Source organism: Coenobita brevimanus, chromosome 59, assembly GCF_032717465.1.
Source record: "Coenobita brevimanus isolate Jiangsu-jjx chromosome 59, ASM3271746v2, whole genome shotgun sequence".
In the NCBI taxonomy this organism is placed as follows: domain Eukaryota; kingdom Metazoa; phylum Arthropoda; class Malacostraca; order Decapoda; family Coenobitidae; genus Coenobita; species Coenobita brevimanus.
Window position 1 is genome coordinate 22,149,272 of NC_137012.1, and position 24,590 is coordinate 22,173,861.

Sequence of the window (24,590 nt, forward strand, 5' to 3'; positions counted from 1 at the left end):
CCGTGTCTGACCTGGAGGATACATCTCGCTGCCAGAAAGTGCATAGTGATGCAGATTGCTTCCCATTTCTGAGCCAAGCAAAATGCGCCAGATACTGCGATGATGGATAACTGAGAGATTACTGTATCTTCTGAATAAACAACTTTCCATGTGGTTAAGAAATTCTTCCATTAACTGATCTCTCATTAGGGCCACTCCTACATCCACTGCCCTACCTTGTACCTCTTTTATAACCCTATTTGTATGTGGATGGGGTTATAAAAGTGGTACAAGGTAGGGCAGTGGATGTTGGAGCGGCCCTAATGAGAGAGGGCAGAGTTTGGAAACTTCCTGCACTGTTGTTTGCAGATATACTGTACTGTAAATGAAGATGAAGGGGAACTGTAAGACTTAGTAAATGAGCTTGGGAGAGAGTGTAAGAAACGGAAAGTAAAGGTGAATGTAAGGATGAGTAAAGTTAGGGTCTTCGAGAGAAATGGTCACTGAAAGTACAGTGACGCTGGATGATGGGGAAATGGAAAATTTAAGTGCAATTAAGTACTTGGGTAGTGTGATAAGTAAGGATGGAAGTTTGGAGGATTATGTGCTTGAAAGGATGCAATAAGGAAAATAGGTTGCTGGTTCTTTGAAAGCAGTGATAAGAAATGGGGAAGTGAGCATGGTGGCAAAAAAGTCGCTGCATGATAGTACTGTGATACTAACTCTAACGTATGAAAGTTAAGCTTGGACCAAGTTCGAAGGACATAAGATTGAGAGCAGTGGAAATGAGTTACCATACTTGAAAAGAACACATGGAATTACATGGAGAGACAAGACTGGCAAATGAGGAAGTGAAGGAGAGTTGTGGTGTGGATGTGGATGTGATAGAAAGTGTTAGAAGAATTACACTGAGGTGGTTTGGGCATGTGGAGAGGACAGAGAGCAAGAGACTAATGAGGAGAGTGTATGTGAGTGAGGTGGAGGGGGGGAGGGGGAGATCAAAGATAAGATGGAGGGATGGAATGGAGAGGTATAAGAGAGAATAGGGTGTGAGCTGGGGGAATGGCAGTGAAATGGTGGGGAACAGGGTGACATGGAGGTGATTTGTTTGTGGCCACCAGTTATGGGACTAGGGCATCTGGCAATAGACAAATAAAACTGATCTAGGATTTAATAAGGAGTGGTATTGTGGGAATATGTATGTAGTGTTGGTCAGCATTACTTCAGTAACTACCTATACTGTATATGAGGCCCTTTTGACCAAAGAAGGAAAAAAAAAAAAGTCATGAAAGATTGGGAATGATTATCTCAAGAACCAGTCATAGGAGAAGAAAATGTTTTATATGAAAAACTTAGTTCTTGATCTCAGCTAATCAAGGCAGTTATTGAAAATACTGGAGGATGAGCCATGCTTAGAAACAAAAATCTGGATTTCTCAATGCATGGCGCTTATCCCTCTCTGGGTGGACGGTCCGTAAATAAATTAAATATATATATATATATATAATATAACACTATACAGTATATAATATAATTATATATAATATAATGTATATATATGGATGGAAAGCTGATCACAGAGAGAGCTGGAGCTCCCGTTCCATTAGCCCTCGGGACTAGGTCCCGACCATCCCCCTTTGCTGAACTTTTTCAGTGTCTCAGTAACACAGGGAGTAGGCCTGCATGCTCTCCAATACAAGTTTCTCTAACTATCAACACCAAACTACATGCACAGTACACACTACACTTCCTTTTCCAAAATTAAAATAATCATGGCAGCACAACACGTAGCCTCAGAGTCCCCAGGGGGAGAGACCATAAATGCCCCCACCTTCTGCCCCTCTTCTGGTGATGACTCGAGCTGCCTGGAACCACTGTCTGACTCTCTTCTTTTTCATTTCTGCAACATTCGAGGCCTTTCCTCTACCATTCTCTCTGTTGAGCACCACATCTCCTCTCTAAACCTCATCTTCATTTCCTAAATGAGATCAGCTGTCTGAGGCAACTGACAGCAGACCCTTTTCTGTATCCCCCTACTTTCTCTATACTCATTTCAAAGCCAAAGGTGGCTGTTGTGTATATATACGCAACGACTTATCTTACTCTCGTGTTCCTGAACTCAATTCTTCTGAATTCTCTATTCTCTGGCTTTGGCTTTCCTGTCATTCTCTGACTAAATATATCTGCGCTGTTTACATATCGCCTAATTCTATCAAAAATTCTTTAACTATCTTACATCTACGATGGAACACATTCTATCCATTTCTCCTTTCTTTGAAATCTCCATTCTTGGAGATTTCAATGTTCACCACCACCTCTGGTTCTCCTCTCCTTTCATTGATCCACCTGGTGAACAAGCCTACACCTTTTCTATCCTTAATGACTTACAGCAGCTTGTACAGCACCCTACCCGTATCCCTGACCGCCTTGGAGAGAGCTCCAACATACCTGACCTCTTCCTTACAACTAATATTTCTGCTTACACTGTTAATCTTTTCTCTCCGTTGGGCTCCTCCGATAACAACCTTATCACCTTAACCTGTCCTATCGCTCAGGTACGGCCTGTGGACCCTCCAAAGAAACGTCGTCTGTGGCACTTTGCAGCTGCAGACTGGGAGGCCCTCAGGCAGTACTTTTTTTATTTTCCCTGGAATGATTATTGCTTCCATGGCCGGGAGCCATCTGAGTGTGCCCTGCGCATTACGGAGGTTATTCTATCGTGCATGGAAGCATACATTCCTTTGTCATATCCTCTGACTAATGCAAGAAAGCCTTGGTTTAATCATGCTTGTTCTAATGCTGTCTGCAACTAGGAGAGGGCCTATAAAAGATACCGGAGCCAACCCACCCCTGAATCACATCTTCTATACATTTCTGCCTGGAATCATGCTGTCTGTTCTTCGCTCTGCTAAAAATAATTTCTTCCGTACTAAATGCTCTCAACTCTCCAACTCGAATTCTTCCCACTCCTTCTGGCATCTTGCCAAAAACCTTTCTAACAACTTTACCTCATCATCCTTCCCGCCTCTTTTCTACTCTGATGGCTCCGTAGCTATTTTTTCTACTGATAAAGCAGATCTCTTCGCTCAGACTTTCTCCTCCAATGGGGAACTTTCAGCGCATCGTCTGCTACCTAATTCAGTCCTACGACAGCTCTTTCCCAGTTACCATGCATGTAATATTTGTGGAATATTTTTACTCCCTTGTGAGATATAGTAATGGTATATATCACCGAGAATAATAAAATACTACTTAGAAAACTCATAACCAATACGAATGATCTTTTTAATTTGTGCAATTTCATGAGTTATGATGGTAGATTCACTTCTTAAATGTTAGTACTTCAAAAATTCTCTTTGCATAAACGCTATTTTGATTGTTGGATATTGTAGTTGATCCCATACATATATGAAGTCCCGATCATTATTCATTCTTAACACCGATTTTCGACATGACAGTCATTGTCTTACCTGTAATTTATTAGTTTGTAAATAGTACCTCTTAACATTTCTTCAATACACTAGCACATGCGCACCAGAGGGACAGTCCTGGATTTGAAAAAAGGCCACTGAGTGTGTTTACAAAAACAGATGAAGGCTAATCATGGTTGAAGAAGAATGTGGTTGGAGAAGAAGAATGTGGTTGGAGAAGGGTTAGGCTCTCAATGTGCTGCTACCTAAGGTGTACAGGAAACCATTTGGCTTGTCACTCAGTGTAAAGTCACCCATAGACAGAAGGAAGAGGAAAGAATGAAGGAAAGATAGATAGAAGAGGGAGTGTAAAGTCACCCGTAGACAAAAGGACAAGGAAGGAATGAAGGAAAGAACGACAGAAGAGGAAGGAAAGAAAGAAGGAAGGAGGAAAGGAAAGAACATACACCCGAGAGCAGCACTACACGCTGTTACCTAATAAATTATGCATGATGTTTTCTGAGATAAAAGTGTTTTCTTATCCATTTTTTTTCATAAACTCTACCATTGTGACTACACAATTATTTTGCAGTTGCCACAGTTTCTACATTTCTTATTCCTAGCTACCCGTTAACCTGTAAGTGCATACTCCCAAGAAAATACCCATTCAGATCGGAACAAACTGCCTTCCCAGTGACATGTGTAATTATAGACAGAAGTCGTACCAAGTTTCCAGTGCCATTTAGAATCATGTATGTTCCTTTAATATTTGGAGGAAATGGTAAAATAAATCATAAAACATGTACCACATGATGATCAGGTAAGCCTCTGAGCCTCTGAAAGAGAAAGTGATGTCAGAAGCCTAACTTTCTCAGCCTGATGATGTACAGTTTTATTCTTGCTGCCAAACGATTTTACCATTTAGAATACTCATACCGAAATGGGTTAATGAAGCTGTATCATCCAGTTCAGTCTCTCCTGTGCTGAACAAAGTCGTCGGAATAAAGAATAAAATGATTTACGTCCTCACAGTGAAGGAAGTAATCACGCTCATGTAGCAGCACTACGCTAACTTGTAATTGTCTTTTTTGTATCCTCATTGTATAAATCAAGGTACATCATATGAATCATGCAAATATTGGACTTCAAAACCTTGGTTAATCGCCATAATGGTCTAGTAAATGAACCGTATGCACTACCGCCTTCACCGAGAGCTATACTCTGTACCATATAACACTCAATATAAGCCCCTCCCACTCGGTGAAGACAGGTGGAGCCTTGACCTTTCATTAGTGATCAGTGGCTGACCATGTTCGGTTAAAAAGGCGTACAAAACATTGTTGTCCAAGCTAAATTCGCCCCTATCGACCGCTGGGAAGCTGTTGTGGGACAGGCTTGGATATCCTGTCAGATCAATAATATTTCACACCTGATCTCTCTCTCTCTCTCTCTCTGTATATATATAAATATATATATATACAGTAGAACCTCTCTAGTTCGGACTATACGGGGGGGGGGGGTGTCCGTATTAGCAGATTGTCCGGACCATCAGGGTAATCTCATGAGTTTTCCTGCAGGTGTGGTAGGTCTCCATATTATAATTGCAAATCATACTAGATAGATAGATAAATAGATAGATAGAGAGACAGATAGAAGCAGGAAGTCAAATGATGAGAAGGTGTTGTGTTTGCGAGAAGCGAGCAGCGCTAAACGCTTACACGGGGGAAAGCTGACGACAGCGGCCAGTAAGGAGATGATTCAGTTAGCTGTCAGCAGTCCTCTCGTGAGAAAGTTCTGTTGCCATGAGGAAGATACGTGACGCACACACCCTACTACACGAGATGTTAGGAAAGAGAGTTTAGAAGGAGACAAGCGACCCTAGAGAGAGGTCGAGACGGAGATTAGCTTTAGAACAGAGAGAGAGAGAGAGATAGCGAGACAGGGAGGTAGCTACCCAGGACTTGTACTATTATACCTGTTTAATATTTCCAAGACAAATAAAAATAGTCCCATACTATTCTTTACCTCTCCCGTCACTACATGACATCTGGTGGGGAAACTACTACAAGATATAAAAGCCGCTCGACCACAAGTCTAAAATATACTTCTCTACAAGTAACTACAAAGTCTTTATGACACAGGAACACCAGCCTCTACAGTATTTTATCCAGTATTTTCACTTTACCTGCAATACTTAGTGTTATATGCTTCTTTTTAACACCTTTATTCATTGCAGAAGCTACACTTGCATTACGGGGCATGGTAAGGAGGATTAACTTTTGAAATACGGCGTAAAAATATAAATGGTCGGTGAACTAGATGATGGAATGAATGCTAGCGTGTGTTTAAACAGGCGCCCATGTTACGACCTAGCATGATCTGAGACTAAACAAGTGACGATCGCTTTCCGCACCGATACTGAAAATGACTTTAGAATTATTTTCAAGATATTTTTGAAGTTTATTATTTTTAGATTTTGTCCGAATTAACAGAAATCCGGATTAACGGGGTCCGGACCAAAGAGGTTCTACTGTATATATATATATATATATATATATATATATATATATATATAATTAGTTCCAGTGCTGCTTGCGCTATAATGGAAGGCAAGTGGAACGAGTTGTCAAGGGAGAAGATGATTAGCGGATTACTGTACTGGAGTGGGTGGAATATGATACCATTAAAGGCTACTTTTCGCAGAGCTGATTAAATTAATTGCACCAGGAGCAGCTGACATCTTGCTCTCTGATGATGAGGGTGTGCAGGAAGGCTTAAAAGCTGCAAATTTTCCGTACAGAACACAATTGCACGCTGGCACCGAGAGAGGAGTTCTGTTTGCATTATAGCATCTATACCATATATTATTTAAAGGTACTGATGGGCCATCTCCAACGCATCTGCCGAGAACTGGAAAAAATGTATCAGCCACACAAAGAAAATAGAGGGAGAATACAGGAAAAAGGATATTGCTGCTGAACATTTGTTTGATAGCTTCGTCATCAGTCTGAGTGACTCTGACGACAGCAGTGAAGATGATGACTAAAACACACACACACACACACACACACACACACACACACACACACACACACAGACACACACACACACACACACACACACACACACACACACACACACACACTCTCTCTCTCTCTCTCTCTCTCTCTCTCGTTACATGATGCATTTACCCTTTCTCGGACTTCCCTTCATCGCAAGCAAATTTTGAATATGTATTTTTGCTATAGGGTTGCTGTAAAGTACTATTAGGTTAATTTAAGTTAATTCAATACAAACATTATTCTGCATTCGTAAATTTTACACACAATTCATCTAAATAAACCAATATCCATGTTACTAATTTTGTTTCTTTAATACCATTAGAGAGAGAGAGAGAGAGAGAGAGAGAATCATTATTATCTCCTGAGGGACCGCTGCCCTTGCCTTGGGGAATTCAAGTCAGGTAGAGAGCATAGAGGTGAGGAACTGAGTTTTGGTTTAGTTGGAGGCTGACCACTTACCCCGCCCATCAGTACCAGATGTCCAATAGCCCTTGTCTATGGGAAGAAATGTCTCCACCTGTCTTCACCAGGTGGGAGGGGCTTATACTGAGTTTTATATGGTACAGAGTATAGCGAAAAGTGAGCTATGTTTTATCCCGCCATGCGGATGGTCGCCTAGGACGTATGGAAACAGATGTCAAGTGGTGGTATTTGGCAAATATTAAATTTCAGAAAACTGAGGCAATGACAAGCTTCAAGAAAGCACTATTCATACTTAAAAGGACGATACGAATGGCCTGCCACCTGATGTCGTATCAGAACACAAGCATGGCGGTGGAAGGAAGAGGACGACTTCCAGAGGTACAGATATGCTTCTGAAGAGGGAAGTAATCAAGAATCCTCGACTGATAGCAAGCAGAATTGAAGAGAATGCATCCTAACTTTTTTTTTAATTATTATTTATTTATTTTTATTTTTATTTTTTTAATCCCTAAAGCGCGGCCGTCGACAGCCGACCCCTCCCCGTGAGGCGGGGTTGTATCCGCGGTCTGAGTACCTGTTGGAAAATATTTGCCAAAAATCAGAGATTAACCCTAGAACATTATAATTTTTATGGCAGATAGTACTTACATTCAGCTTTCTCCAGAGGCAGGTGTTGAGCCTTCGTGGACTACCCAAGGACTTGTGGAGACTTGCAAAGTTGGGTAACAAAATCTTCACTTTCACACGTCCAACAACCCGGTTTCCCCTCTACCACAGCCTCAATCTGTCACAGTACACTTTATACTACAACGTTCAGGTAGATTGGGATCCGTATTTGTACAATAAGCACTGAAAATAAGGCTAAAATCAACAGAGCGTACGGCCGACATGCAGCGCGGCGGCGGTCTTCCCGTCACTGAACAATCATTTCCCTTTTCACAGCTAAAAACATGTATACTACATTATTTTCCATCATATTACTTCCCAAAGTCTCGCATGTCACTATTACGGCCATAAAAATCACTGTCACTGCCAGTATTGTGAAGCGGGAATGAGAAAGACCACCGCGGTGCACTTTTATTCTGCCTTACGCCAGTCACTTTATTCTCGTTCCTGTCGACCGCTCGCACTTCATTTTTATCGCTCAATTTCACTCTCGCTGTCAGTTTAGTGCCTAATTCATCACTGTCACTGTCATTGCTTATAAAAATAATATTTCCAACACACCAAACTGTCACTGTCATAACATAGAATAGAAATACATGCTTACAACGTCTTACACTGGAGCGACTGTCACTGTCAATACTTATATTATTACTATGTACAATAATTTACACTGAAATCACTGTCACTGTCAGTGCTTTTACAACTACATACACTAATTTACACTCAACTGACTGTCACTGTCAGTACATACAAGAAAACTAAGCACTAGTATCACTGTCACTCTCAGTATTATTTACATATTTCCACCCTTATTTTCAATATCTACTCAGGCTGTGGTAGTCAAAGAAACACGGGTAAGTGCACAGGGGAATCTGACACTCATTGCACTGCAAGGAGATGCGTCTAAAACTTCGTTACTACCGGTTGGTGTGGCTGCAAGCATAGCACCTCCTCAGTGCTTTCCCCCTCTTGGCAGTGCTAGGCAGTGGCTCGTGGCGGTGTCGCTGAAGGTAGTCATGGCACTGTAGGCGGTCTGGACGTGTCTGTGAGTGGCGCCTGGGACCTGATGGCAGTACCTGTCCAAAACGCTGAAGTAGCTGGTAAACACAAGTCTTTGAAAACCACCTGAGAGAGTAATTAGCTGGCTTCCTGTTCTTGATCTTATACAGGATGAAGGCGTTCAGCATACACATATCAAGCAAGTGCAAGAACACCTTCCTGTACCAGCGCCGGTTCCTCCCTAGGCAGTCAATCTCTCCGATCATCATATCGGACTTGTCCACCAGCATCAGGCTTCATCACAGGCTCGCCAGTCCTTCTGTCGACGTTCCCTGTGGCTTGGATTTCCCCCTTGTGTACTGCGGTGAGCATATTGACGATCCTCTTGTCGTGCCACCGTATCGCCAGCATCTTCTCTGATTTCTTCAGGTGCACGTCTCCCTGCTTTGATCTTGCAGCCTCAGGGAAGCCAGGGTAGTGTGCCCTATTGCTCCTGACAGTGCCACAGGAGCCGATGCCGTGCTCTGAAAGGTACTTGGCGAGTTTCGGTGCTGTATAATAATTGTCAGTATACAGGACATGATTCCCGCCGAAGTACTTTTCCAGAAGCACTTTCACCACAGAGCCAGAGAATCCAAGGGGGTCGGTCTTGTCCAAGTCCACATTGCTGGCGGTGTAGATGACGAAGTCTAGGATGAACCCCATCTTGCAGTCGCACAGCACGAAAAACTTTATTCCAAAGCGGTGGCATTTGCTAGGAATATACTGCACGAACCGAAGACAGCCCCTGAACAAAACCAAGGACTCGTCGATCACTACTTTCTTGAAGGGCCAAAGGAACGTCATAAACTTGTCCTTGATCAAGTTCAGGATTTCCCTCACTTTCCATAGGGGGTCAGTCTGGGAAGGCTCATCGTTTTTAGCGAAGTGCAGGTACGTCATGAGTTGCCTGAAATGATCCCGAGTCATGTACTTATTGAAGATGGGTGTGGGGCACAGGTCGTCAGCACTCCAGTACTCCTCGAGCTTGTGCTTCCAGTTATGTGGCATGAGAAGCATCAAGCCGATGAATACAAATAGTTTCTGGATCGTCACAGGAACCCATGCTGCCATCCATGACATGGATGGCATGGCACCTTCACCTTCACGAACTGCAGCACATTGTCCTTCGTACCTGTTGGTCTCGGTGCAAATATGCTGCATGACTTCGTCATCCAGGAAGGCCAACAGGTAGTCCAAAAATTCACCACCCTCGGGGACGGAAGTCAGCCTGGATCCCAGACCCAGTTGAATCAAAGGGCAGATCCTCTGGCACAAAATCAGAGCCCTCAGACCAAACGAAGGCGTCCAGAGTGCCCTGCCTAGGCTGGGAGTGGGTGGGTGCGTTGGAGGGTGAGGCAGGCCATGTGGCAGTGGGTGAGGCAGGCCGTGTGGCAGTGGGTGAGGTAGGTCACGAATGTGCAGTTGTGGTGGTGGTAGGGAGAGTGGGAGAAGGTTCAAGGTCACTTACGGTAGGCTGGGTGCTGAGTTGCCTAGTGCGAGAAACCTTACGACTAATTTTAGCACTAGTGGACACTTTCCTACTCATGCCAGCATGAACACGGGGCCTACGGAAACCTCTACAACTACCAGACTGCCTACTTCCCTTCCGAGGTGGTGGAGGAGATTCCGAAGACTCTGGAGAAATCACTGCAGACGATGATGACGAGATAATGGGGCTGGGGGAGCGAGGTGGTATTGCGGTGGCCTGACCGGAGGTTGGGGACAATGGCCGGCCTGCGGAGAACAATGACTGGGAACCGGGGTCACCACTTCGCTTCCTCTTTGCCCCCTTGCCATACGCCACTCCCTTCTGCTGTGGAGCCTTGCCTGATGAGGTACTAGGCACAGCAATGACCTCTTCCTGCACCTCAGACTCAGCACTCGACGATAAAGTGTCTGATTCTGCAAGGCTCAACCACTCACCAACATCACTACCGTAGTCCATAGAGGCTTTCAGTAGTTCTAGGCCTATAGCCGACTCACTCAGGCCCTTTGGACTCCCTAGTAAGGGTTTAGAAGGGGTAGAGGTCACAAAGCCCTTTTGCGGAGGGCTGGAAGGCACTGACTCGTAAGAGCTAGAATTCGCCATAATGTCACCTTGAAAGCCTGTGCTAAACTGACGCTAAACAGGGGAAAACCACGCGAAAAAAAGCTAGTGTGACAACTGGGGAAACAAGTGTTTCCAATTAGCATAACCTGCTTGTGAGAGGAGAGCGCAGATTGACATTTCTGAGCAGTCAGCGCACTGCCATATATCACAGCCAGGGTGGCCATGCCATGGTGGGGGGGGGGTAAAAAAAGCGATACTTGGCAACAATGGAGGTCAGTAGTACAAAGGTCAAGTATGCTAAATGTAGCTAAAGGGTGGCGGTACTGATAGACAATACCAGCTTGAACCTGCTTGCCCGCGTTTATTCAAAATTAACTCGAATCGCAAACGCGACGATCCGCCGTTATGTCCTTTTCATCGAGCGTTGCAAACGCGACGACCCGTGTTTTAGGGGTTAATGTGAGGAAGAAGGAACCAAAGGCAGTGAGCCCTCAAAACTGTTCCTTCCAAGAGAAATACAAAATACAAGAGAGAGCCAAATTCAAGATCCATTCATTTCGAGATGCATGGACACACTGCGATTGAAAGGCTGGAGATCATAGGAAGCAGGAAATACAGACAGAGGGAGATAGGGAGATAGTTCCAGAGTTGACCTGTTGCATAAATGAAGTACTGGGAAGAAGTAATACACCTCATTTGGTTTCGATCCAGGGTCCTCACTAACCAGACCCAGTTATTTACCAGTGGTGGCTGCTGTGGCTGTTATTAGATGTCTCAATTCGAACTGTTCAACACTGCTTGCAAAAGGAGCTGGGTTTGCCAAGCCGCACCACAGCCAAGAAACCACTTCTCACAGACCGCATGTAGAAGCAGTGCATTCAGTTTACCAAGAAGTATGCACACTGGACATCGGATGAGTGGAGAAAAGTTATGTTTTCCGATGAAAGCACTTTTCAAGTGTTCCAGGTGCGTTCTGCCAAGGTTCGTTGCCCTGCCTCCCGTAGTCGATATGGCCCTGCTTACATGGTGCCGACTATTAAGCACCCACAATCAGTTATAGTATGGGGGTGTTTCTCAGGTGAAAATGGTAAGGGGAGGCCTCTACTTTCTTCCCAAGAACTTGATGATGAATGGTACCTGGTACATTCAAGTTCTGAAAGACCATTTGTTAAACTTTTTGCTATTCATGGGTGTGACTTTTTCATGCACTATTCAGCTCCGTGTCACAAGTCGAGACGTGACAAAATGGTCTCAGGATAATTGGATTGAGGCCCTCGACTGGCCTGGCAACAGTCTGGATCTAAATCCGATAGAAAACTGCCGGGCAGAGATGAAGAAAATCATGGCAGAGAAGAAGACACCCAATCTGGACAACCTCAAGACTGAACTGACAAATGTTTGGTGCAAAGAAATGTCCTTAGATTACTTTAGAAATCTAAGTGACTCCATGCCAAAATGCTTTCAGCTGGTTCTGAAAACCAAGGGAAACATGATTTTTATATTAATGAATGGCATTTTATGAACAAACGTTGTGATATACTATGATTTCTGTGCTTTTAATACCTTGTGGGGGGAGGTCCTAAGTCAATGTGCGGTAGCTGTATATATGTACTGTATATATATATATATATATATATATATATATATTTATATTTTTATGCAAGGAAGAAGGAACCAGAGGCCGCGAGCCTGCACTTACTGTTCCTTCCAAGAGAAAAACAAAATACAAGACAGGGCCAAATTCAAGATCCGATCATTTCAAGATGCCTGGACACACTGCGTTTGGAAGACTGGAGATCATAGGAAGCAGAACATACAGACAGAGGGAGGCAATTCCAGAGTTGACCTGTTGCATAAATGAAGGACTGGGAATAACGGTTAACTCTTGCATTAGAGAGTTGGACAGAAAAGAGATGAGATTGCTGCTTGACGGGTGCTATGCACCCATTGTAGAGGTGGAGGAATACATGCTGACAGTTCAGAGGAGCAGTGACCACTGAAGTAGCGATAGAAAAGAGATAAAGATGCAACAGTGCGGCAAAGAGACAGAGGTTGAAGGGAGTCTGTAAGAGGAGGAGAGTTAATGAGACGAAAAGCCTTTGACTCCACCGTATTGAGAAGAGCTGTATGTGGGGAGCCTCCCCACATATGAGAGTTGTACTCCACACAGGGGTGGATAAAACCCCTGTATAGAGTCAACAATTGTGCAGGGGTGAAGAAGGAACGGAGTCGGGTTGGCACACCTAATCTCTTGGAACCGGATTTTACAAGAGATGTAATATGATCTTTCCGAGATAAGTCCTGGATAAATGAAAGCCCAAGCATGTTCAAGGATGATGCAGGATTAAGCTGAATATTATTAAACATTAGTGGGTATACCTGTGGAAAATTATGTCGGGTTGATATGTGTAAAAACTGAGTCTTTGATGCATTAAAAACAACCAGATTATTTTTACCCTAGTCAGAGATACGAGCCAAGTCAGACATTAGGCGTGCCATAGCCTCATCCCTTGTTTGTTGAAGTAACTGCTGAGATGGATGTTGCAGGAACCGAATAGAAAGGTGAAGGGTGGAGTCATCAGCTTATGAGTGGATAGGGTTAGATGTACTGCCTAGAAGGTCATTGATGAATAAAAGGAAGAGAGTTGGTGATAGGACAGAGCCCTGAGGAGCACCACTGTTGATAGATCAAGGTGAAGAACGATGGCCGTCTACAACAGCGGCTATAGAACGACCAGAAAGGAAGCTAGAGATGAAGGCACAGATAGAAGGATAGAAACCGTAAGAGGGCAGTTTGGAAATTAAAGATTTATGCCAGACTCGATCGATAGCCTTTGAGATGTCATGTGCAATAGCAAAGCTTTCGCCAAAGTCCCGAAAGGAGGATGACCAGGAGTCTGAAAGGTAGGTGAGAAGATCGCCAGTGGAACGTCACTAACGGAACCCATACTGATGATCAGAAAGAAGGTTGTGATAGGAAAGATGCTTTAAAATTTTTCTTTTAAGAATTGACTCGAAAGCTTTTGAGATGCAGGACGTTAAAGCAATCGGACGATAGTTTGAGGGGTGGGAATGGTCACCCTTCTTTGGTACTGGCTGAATGAGAGCAAACTTCCAGCAAGAAGGAAAGATACAAGTTGATAGACAAAGGCGAAAGAGTTTGGCTAGGCAGGGTGTAAGCACAGAGGCACAGTTCTTGGGAACAACAGGAGGGACTCCATCTGGCTCATATGCCTTATTAGTATTGTGGCCTGTAATGGCAGAAAATACATCAGCTGAAGAAATTTTAATGTCAGCCATGAGGAAGTCAGAGGAGGGAAGTGATGGAGGAAGAGCACCGGAATCATCTAAGGTGGAATGAGGGACTTTCAGGTGTCATCTGCTATCTAGCTGGTGAGCCCTATTTCAGTCCAGACCTAGAAATGTAATGTAAGTATTGTGACTATTCTATATGTCTGGATAAACTTACAAGAGTTAGCAACACTGTAGACCATTAAAGTCACTAAAATACTCATTGATAAAAAATATCACGCCCATGAATGAATACTTTTGACTGGCTGTTTTGCATATGCGTATATAATGCATCCATCCGGCAATCCCTTACATACAGTCATTTCATTGTGTTATTGATGAGTTCAGTGCAATTGGCTTTCATATCTACAGTGCTCGTCAGAAGTATCGAGCGACCTGCGTCCCTCCTACGAAACAAACCTTTCAACATTGAAAAAATATATAAATAATGCATTTTATTTACCTTTAGTGCTTTGTAGGTCATCCTTTACGCTTCTTCATGGACCTGAGAAGTCTTGGAAGTGAAAGGGCGAGGTTCCTCAGGTGCTAGAGGGGTATTTTGTCCCAGAAGTCATGAATGGCGGCTTCCAGCTTAGGCAGAGAGCTCACGTCCGTCCCTTGGAGATTCTTCTTTACGAGGTACCAGAGGTTTTCAATCGGGTTGAGGTCTGGGCTATTTCCTGCCCAGTCTTCCATGAACGATACCTCTTAGTCACGAAGCCAATTGGTGACCGATTTGGCCGTGTGAGCAGGTGCACCGTCCTGCTGAAACACTCGTGCACCTGTGAGCTCGAAGGAGTCTGGTAAATGATCACAAAGAAGCTCCAGGTAAACATCCTGATTCACTCTGCAGTTCTTGGGAAGCACAAGCTTCCCCAAACCTTGACCAGAAAAACAACCCCATACCATGAATCAGGATGTTTAACTGTGCATTCAACATACCGTGGGTCAAGTGGGTCACTACCTTCGGGGCGGTACACACGTGCTCCTCTGTTACAGGTGACACTAAACGTTGCCTCATCAGACCACAACACTGACAACCATTGCTCCTCACCCCAATTAAGATATTTTTTAGCAAAGGCAAGCCTACGATGTCGCTGGTTCTTTGTGAAAAGAGGCTTTCTCACAGGCCTGTGACTTGTGTAACCAAGTTCGTGGACCCTTCGAGACACTGTGCGCACAGACACCTCACCAAACACTTCCGGGTTGCTCTCCTTTATTTTCCTTGCAGTCACACGAGGATTAAACTCCACTGCACGTTTTAAAAGATTAACAGACCTTGGGGAAGTTTTCCTGGGACTACCAGACCGCGGCTTCTTTGTGGGAACGTCACCACTGTTTTCCACTCAAAACCGCACACACCACCTACGCACTGTCGATCGAGCCACACCAACCAATTCACTAATTTCCTTTGTTTGGTGGCCTGCCTCCTTTAGAGCAATGATCTGGGATATGATTTCACTCGATAGTTCACGGGTAGGTGCCATAACAAAGTAGCGAAAGCCAAAACACTGCGGGACACTCGGCAAAAAAGGGCGCAAAAAGAGAGGGAGACGCGATGGAGTTCCTCTCTCTCAGGCAACCCGTGGGCAACTGAGGCAGGAGCCAACCAGCGCGTCGGAAGGCCTCAGGCTACCGTGACATCATGCTAGTGCCGCAAACTTCTGGCTCAATTTTTACTACCAAAAACAGGTGATTCTTTTTTGGCTATAAGTACTGTGCGCCCGGCAACAGGCGCTCGATACTTTTGACGAGCACTGTGTGTATATGTATATATATATATATACAGTAGAGTCTTCATACAACACAAGACAGGTTATGCAAAACCTCGTGCAAAATCAATTTTGCACTAAAATGTGACATATATTTACACGTAAAATAGGGGTTTAGGTTCTAGAAGCCTCATATTTTTTGTTAAAAATATACTTAAAGATAGATTATTACAAATATGTCTGCCTTAAGACACCCAAGAGAGTGTGTTTATATAGGATCTCACCAACTGGACATATCAGTGCATACTGCATTCTAACCTAACCTAACTGATTACTCTTGCCCCCCAAATACTCCTCATAAAAATTTTTATCACCAACGACTGCCACTAAGCCTCTTGAAAGTCCTCATTACCATCCATGCATCCATCATCCAATCCTACATTGCCCCATGAGGAGGGTAGGAGCCCGGGGCTAGGCAGTTGGTCTCGACACTTAAGATGAGAGTGACCAGCCTCACTCATCCCTGAGTGGCATTACATGAGCAATCAACCCCAACCCAATCAAGCAAAAACTTTTGACCTAAACAGCACGTGAATAATGGTCACCCAGCATCACGCATATTTTGCCAGGAATCACTTTTGGCACTTTAAAAAAAAAAAAAAAAAAAAAAAAAAAAAAAAAAAGTGTGAAACCATTTTTGAAATTCATTAGTCATCAACAATAAACAAAAAAATAAAGCTATAAAGATGTCGTTAGCATGAAATGATTGCATATTTCTCACTTCTCCTGTACACACGAATGCAGCAATTGTGAATAAGAAACAAGTCAGCTAAGCCGCATAATTTGTATGACAGTATAATTCACAAGAACTGAACTCACATAATTATCTTACTTAACTATTTACATCAACACGTACTGTCTTCACATGTCGTAAGATCAGAATTTTCTTGACCAAAGACCGTCAGTTAAGGCACAAAGCCTCTTTCCCCCCCCCCCCCCTAAAGGCAAAAGCATGAGTTTGACTGCTCCTTCATCATTAATTTTTTTTTCCAATAATGAAAACTATCCACATTATTAACATACTCGACTCATTTTATCTGTCTGATCATTTGCATTTAAGCTCCCACACCACACGCCACTTTGTCCAACAATTTTACAATTTCATTTAGAATAAATGCTTTTCTTGTGTTCATAGCACTCTGAGGGTGCTTGGGTATAACTTAAAGTTAGTTTGGAATGACGTGCTCAGAGCTGAGAGAGGAAAGGAGGAAAAGAGAAAAATGTAAATAAGCAAATGAACTTCTCATCACAGCAACTGTCCACACAACGCTGAGGCAGGCTGTGGCAGGTGGTATGGGACATGGGTCATGTGGGTCGGGTTGGGTCAAGGAAGCCAATCAGCGACCAACAAAAGCATAACACGAGTTGTATCTGGAAATCCAAAACTGTACCTAAACTCACCCATTTCCCACAGTTTCTCACGCGCATCTGAGTGGTATTACCGTGCCATTAAGTACTTATGGGAGAAATTAAATGCCCAAGTCATTGTAAGATTGTTTTAAATCGTGACTCTACTGTATATATATGAATATGTATAGTTCTAGGATAACAAGTGGTTGGAGGAGTTCAGGGGCTGTTGCCTTTCCTAACATCAAGAGGGCTCTCCCTTCATGCAAAGAGAACTTTGTATGTGGCATATGTTTGGAGTGTTATGCTGTATGGTAGAGAGACCTGGGCAGTAAAGGAAGAGGATATTCACAGTCTAAGATGTACAGAAATGACAACGATTAGATGGGTGTGTAGTGCAGCCTACAATACCACACCTGGAGGGCTAAGATTGCAAATGAAGGGTTAAGAGGAAGGATGGGACTGGAATATACTGGTGTTGTGATAGGGAGGGGTAGATTGAGATGGCTTGGGCATGTTGAGAGGATGGAAGAAGAGAACAGGGTGCAGAAGGTAAGAAGTGTGTATGTTGAGGGCAGGGTTGTGAGATGCAGACCAAAAAAGACCTGGGAAGAGATCACAGAGTGTGACCTCAGGGATTAAGGACTGTATAAGGTGGCTCCCAGAGATCAAGCACCAATAAATGTTTAAGATAAAATATTTACACAAAATGATGGGGAATATTCAACAGCAAAGAAAGTTAATTTATATACTATTCAAAGTCATACCACTCCACAGTGCTCTGTCATCATACAAAATACAACAAAAAAATAAATGCAAAAAGCTAACAAAGTTATTTGTATTCAACTTACTGGATGATGAAAAACTAGAATGAAAATCAAGGCTTTTAAGCAAAAGAACTGGTACTGATAAAACAAAAGGGCCTTTACACTACTATATACAGACAATGATGATGTTAACAGGTCTTACCTCCATTAAAAATCACCGAATTGTGCACTATCCACCGGGCATCTGAGGAAAATGCCTCTGTTGAGCCATAAAACTTGCGTTTGATGTTGCGTTCCAATGACGTAAAGTCAACCGGGTGGACTACAACATCCTCATATGTTGGGAATTCTGTGACATCAACTGGCTTGGTGAATGGTTCCATCTGTTGGAGTGATCAACATATTCAATGGCAAAGATATCATGTACATTTTTGGGAATAATGCTCTGGGGAGAGGGGGATCCAGGCAAACAAAGTCAATGTAACTCAGACAACAACATTTGCATTAAAGTGTTTCCCTTATTATTTCACCCCCTTAAATACCTTCTTCTAGCATGTTACCTATACTGAATGCAGATACTGTACATGTCTAATGTGAATGAGTTTCTACTAACTATTTGTTATTATACAGGCAAGATGAAAAAAAGACAAAAAAGATGTTCAAGAAGATTTAGCCCTAGGCCTAAGCCTGTCCCCAGGCATAAACAAGTGTCTGTCTATCCTTGAAAAACTACACAAATGAAATATGAGGGTTTCAAGGCTAGTGCTGGGTGGCTATATAGATTTGGAAGAAGACAATACTGTCAACTGTAACTGATGGTGAGGCAATTCAAAATTTATTTGCTATTAGTAAGTTTGGCCCTTGGCCTTTGATTGACGCTGCTACTGTGGGCAGGGCAATAGGCAGGATGCAGGTGAGGAAGGCAGCAAGTATATCTAAGTTGCCTGCTGAAATGTTGAAAGCCTCAGGAGATATGCGAGTGAGGTTTGTCACTGACCTAATAAATACGATTTTTTATGAGCGTGTTGTCCCAGATGACTGGCGGAAGAGTATAATGGTAAATGTGTACAAGGGGAAGGGTGATGCCCTGGAAAGAGGAAATTATAGAGGCATAAAGATTCCAGACCAGAAAATAATGGTAATGGAGAGAGTTCTAGAAGGTATGATTAAAGAATGAGTGAATACTGATGATATGCAGTCTGGGTTTATACCAGGCAAAGGGACCACTGATGTCAAATTCATTGTTCGACAGCTTCAGGATAAATATACAGGAAAGAAAAGGGAACTGTACTATGTTTTTTTGATTTGGAGAAGGCCTTTGACAGTCCCGAGAGAGGTGATGAAGTGGCAATGAGAAAGCTTGGGATCGAAGAGTGACTGGTTAGGGTCATTATGGCCATGTATGTGGGTGCTCACACCCAGGTAAAGGTGAAAGGAGATTTGGGTGATGAGTTTTCTGTGAATGTTGGTGTGCACCAGGAGTCAGTTTTGAGCCCCTTCTTGATTATCATGGTACTTGAAGCCCTCTCAAGTGGCTTCAGAAATGGATTCCTGTGGGAGATGTAAGCTGATTTAGGATGCGGAGAGATAACATGGGGCACAAGGGCTTAAGAGTAAATGCAGATAAAACAAAAGTGATGGTACATAGGGCTGGTGGCAGTACTGTCAAAGAAGAGGGATAATGGCCGTGTTGATCTGCCGCAAGTCAAGGGTGTGGAAAGTAATTCCATCTTGTGCAGAGTCCGCGATAAGTGGGTGCACAATAGTTGTAGCAGTATCGGAGGCAGACTCTGTGTGTGTGTGTGTGTGTGTGTGTGTGTGTGTGTGTGTGTGTGTGTGTGTGTGTGTGTGTGTGTGTGTGTGTGTGTGTGTGTGTGTGTCCGACTCTGGGCATAGGCTTCACAGCCTGCTTTCAAGGGCCAGTAGTCCTTCTACATACCATACACCTCTACATGTCACCACTTCGGCGCTTACACCCATCGTCCATATTGAATACATGCTAGGGCTGTCTCACACAGGACTGGTGTATTGGTATTAGCGGGGGTATTTTTACGACATGTCGGCGGGTCTTCTGGTAGATCAGTAAAGTCTGATTTTAAGAAATTCAAATTCTGAAACTGTTCCCTGCCCCAGCCAGGATTTGAACCTGGGTCCGGTAGGACTGCAGGCCACCTCTCTACTGACTGAGCCACCACCTCCCCAAATGCTGATTTCATGTGTGCGATGTGTTAGGGAGAGCAGGTGGAGGTTGTCAGGCCAGAAAGGATTGAACATGCTGGTGAGTCTCTTGAGTGAAAGGAAGAGTTTTGTTATTTGGTAGACATGTTATGTGCTGGAGGTGGGGCTGAAGCCAGCTCTGTGGCTATAGTGAGGAGTGGCTGGAAGAAGTCCTGCGAGCTGTTGCCTCTCCTGATGTTGAGAGGGCTCTCCCTCCGTGCCAAAGGATCTTTGTATGCAGCATGTGCCAGGAGTGTAATGCTGTATGGTAGTGAGACCTGGGCAGTAAAAGAGGAGGATATTCACAGGACCAAACGTACAGAAATGACAACGATAAGGTGGATGTGCAGTGTGTCCCTGAGTGCGAGGCCTGGGGGGGCTAAGTTTACAATGGAAGTGTTGAGGGCTAGGATGGGACTTGAATGTAGTGGTGTTCTGATGAGAAGAGGCAGACTGATATGGTTTGGGCATGTGGAGAGGATGGGAGGATGATAGGTGGGTGCACAATGTGAGCAGTGTAATGTTAGGGGCAGGGCTGTAAGAGGTAGATTGAATAAGACCTGGGTCGAGGTCACCATGTGTGACCCCAGGGATAAGGGACTGAATAGGGAAGCTGCCAGAGAACAAGCAGCATGAAAAGCTGCCATTAGGTGACCAAGGCCGACACATGCAAGCATAATGGAGCCTTCAAAAATGAACAAACAAATGATATCTCAGATCTCATAATTTTGACAGCCTCCCCCACCCCCACATAGTCTGAGTTAAAGGGACCCTACCATAATAAATATTCACATGAAGGAAAGTCCAGCAAGTGAGAGGACTACCCTACCATAATAAATATTCACATGAAGGAAAGTCCTGCAAGTGAGAGGACTATACTGTAATAATCACTTTCAATACATCCACTCAATTTGTTGTGACATACTTAGGAATTTTACTCATCTGCAAGTGAAAGGCTTATACAGTGGTTCTTAAACATGTTTGGCCATGATACCCCCGGACTTAACTCCATGTCAACCTGATACCACCTCTCTAATAATATTACTCCTTTCACATTATTCCTTTCATAGTTACCATACACAAAACTATTATCATTATTTTTATCCACTCACTCGATGTAGTTCTGCTTTGGGTGTCTGCCCTTTCCTCTCTTCCTTCCTTCCTCTTCTGTCTTTCTTTCCTTCATTCTTTCCTCTTCCTTCTGCCTATGGGTGACTCTACACTGAGTGACAAGCCTAATGGTTCGCTTTACACCAAGAAACTATTTGAGGCCCCTAATAACATAGTATACCGAACGCCACATGTTGAAAACGGAGAAAAACGCAATTAAAGTTACGTAACTTTCAAAATGCCATAACTCTGGAACTAGTGAATATCTTTTTTTTTCTTTTTTTTTTTTTAGCTTGAAGTTTGTACTTTCATGTCACGCTAATCTTGGTAGAAGAGAAATTAGTGGCATTCTGAAAGGTACAACAATAGCTATGTTTTTCTCCAGTGTGGTTATTGAGAGAGAAAACGTACGCTCCGCAAGCATTTTTAACAATCAAACTAACCAAAGCTATCAATGGGAAACGTTTACAAAGGCAAAAGCCCAGTGTTCCTGAGCATCTTACTAATGTTTTGTGCCCACATCTCTGGCCCCCTCGCTCTTTTTCTGTTATGAGAAGGACCAGAAGCTTTTTGCTCACTACTAGAGTCATTCATGTTCTCGAGACAGTGAGAAAAAACACTAAAACAGCTCTGAAAATAGCCAGTTAATCCAGGCAGTGTTCCTGGCTGGCTGGTTAACAAAAAACTGTGTCACGTTGCGACAGATTCCCATATCACAGTTGCCAATGTCTTGCTGAGCTCTCTGCCTTTCCAGTTTTCTGTACATTATGGCTAACATACCCTTAAAATCATGCAATTTTATGCTATTAAAAAAAAAAAAAAAAAAAAAAAAAAAAAAAGCATGACTGTGAATATTAAGAAATGCTAGTATCTGGTAACATCAGACAACACGTTGCTGGGAGGCACTTGGTACATTCTGTGACCAGCATGAAGGCTTGTTGACGCACTGAGGTGAAGTGGGCAATGAGACCATGTTGCAGGAGGGGAATTTGGACCCTAATGCCAGTTGCTTTCCAGATCAAAGAGGGTTTGGGCTACATAGTGGTATATTTAACTCGGTTTTGCTTGAAGTGGCGCTCGGTACACCATGTTATTCAGGGCCTCATTTACTACATTGCGTGGTAACCATATAACCAAATTATAGCACCTGGTGGTTTAGTGAGTAATTAAGGCGCTCCAATCAGACTGAGCCAGTGTAGGTTTATATCCAAGGGGTGGTTGGGGTTTATACATAATGTCACTCAGGGATGAGTGAGGCTGTTCACTCTCATTTTAAATGTCAGGATCAACTTGCCTAGCCCCAGGCTCCTACGCTCCACATGAAGCAACACAAGATTGGATAATCGTTTCGTTTCATTTTCGTTTCGTTTTTAAAGGCTCCAACATGCTTGCATGTGTCGGCCTTGATGATGGATGGATGAATTTTAGGACAGCTTTCTAGATATCCCCAAGAACCCATTTTGATACCCCCTGGGGGTATCATGGCACTACTTTTAAAATACCTGGCTTACAGTGTGAGAATTCGAACATCCATGAGGATGTACATGTTATGACCTTGCAATGATATATAACTGTTCAAAATGGGTTTGGTGAGTGCTGAGTGAATGATAATACAAGAATGATATGGCATGATCTCTTGTGGTTTGTTGTGCAAGTGGTGACAAAGGGTAGGATGATGTGAGGTAACAGACAACACTCCAAGTTCAAGAAAAGCTCAGCAGAGTACACTACAATATACATCATTCATTCATTCATTCATCATCCAATCCTATGTTGCTCCATGAGGAGCGTAGGTGCCCAGGGCTAGGCAAGTTGGTCCCCACATTTAAGATGAGAGTGACCAGCCTCACTCATCCCTTAGTGGCATTACAGGAGCAATAAACCCCAACCATCTTTGGATATAAACCTTCAACCGCTCAATCTGACTGGAGCGCTGTAATTACCCAAACCACCACCCACCATAGTAACTGGTTTCCTGGTGTACAGGACACCATTTGGTTTATCACTCAGCATATAGTCACCCACAGGCAGAAGGAAGAGGAAAGAATGAAGGAAAGAAAGACAGAAGAGGGAGCATGAACTCACCCGTAGGCACAACGACAAGGAAAGAATGAAGGAAAGAAGGACGGAGGAGAGGAAAGGACAAACACCCAAGAGCAGCACTACATCAAGTAAGTGGATAGTGAGCGCCACCATCTACCACAACTACAGCATAACTGTACCAATTAATTTCTTCTTCCTAACATCAGACAGTTTCTGCGATGTGGGGACCTATAACAGTGAAAGAGTACATGCAGGGTACACCTAACCTCTGCAGTTCAAGGGATCTATCGCAGTGAAAGGGTAAATGGGGAGTACATCTAACGTCTGCAGTTCTAAAAGTCCATCCAAAGATGTATACTCACCTGGATAAAAAATAAATAAATAAAAATACAAAACATAAACTGAAGTGGTTAAGTATGAGCAACTAATTATAGAATACCTGTATCAAATTAATATGATGTAATGAGTGATGGCTATAAACATTATGTGGTGGTGATAACAACAGGGTAACAAAGCTCTAATACAAGACCAAATGACTGATGGGAATGCAGTATCAAAGAAGACAACAGTTAATGATGGATGAAAACATAAGACCATATGAGTGATGACACATAAATAAAGCAGACACAACAATTAATCATGGATGAACGCAGATATGGTATGTACGTAACTGTGACAAATACTGGATGATGGACATAAAGCACTTGAGAAAAGGGAACTGCAGGGAACTGGTAACAAAACACAATAGTATAGTACAGTATATTCAGAGGGTAAGGAATAACAAAACACAAGTGCAAAAAGGTGGGAGTGACAACATCAAAGTGCAAGTATCCTCCTCTTTACAACTATGATGCACTGATGAAACACACAACTGAATGAATGTTAAACAAAAACAAACTATATATGACAAGGCTCCAAAGGAGAGGAGGCAATCTGATCAAACTAGATCACAACAGCAGTAATAAAATAATCTGCACCAACAAATGCATCTCCATCAATATATAGGGAACTATAGTTAGCAGGGGACACAGATTATGGCTTCTTTACATCGGTATTTACTTAACAATGACAGTGCAAACAGTACAACAATCAGGTAACACTTGAATTTAGCCAAGCCAGCAGCTAATCCAGGGTCACCATCAAGCAGGACAAATAGCATATTAGATGTGATGGTTTAACTTAACCGTTTGACTTGGTCAATAATAAAACAGGATTAAATGAGGACTGAAAGAATGGTAAAGTACAGTACATGAATATGATAAATCACGAGTAGATTAAAAATACAAAGCAAATATAGTAAGAACAAATTAGGGATAAATGATTGACAGTAAGGGAATGTGAGTATGACAAATAATGGGTAAAGAGTAGAGCACATGAGTATGATGTAGGATAGATAAAGTGAAGTTGCTGCT

At 43.1% G+C, this 24,590-nt stretch overlaps 1 protein-coding gene across 1 annotated transcript in view; it reads right to left on the bottom strand.

Moving 5' to 3' along the window:
• The window catches only part of Zmynd8 (Zinc finger MYND-type containing 8), a 181,857-nt gene that overhangs the window by 104,036 nt on the left and 53,231 nt on the right, over nt 1–24,590 (bottom strand). Inside the window, exon 4 of the mRNA XM_080274703.1 lies at nt 18,011–18,191. Coding sequence (XP_080130829.1) covers nt 18,011–18,191 — 181 coding nt within the window. The remainder of the gene's footprint in view (nt 1–18,010; nt 18,192–24,590) is intronic.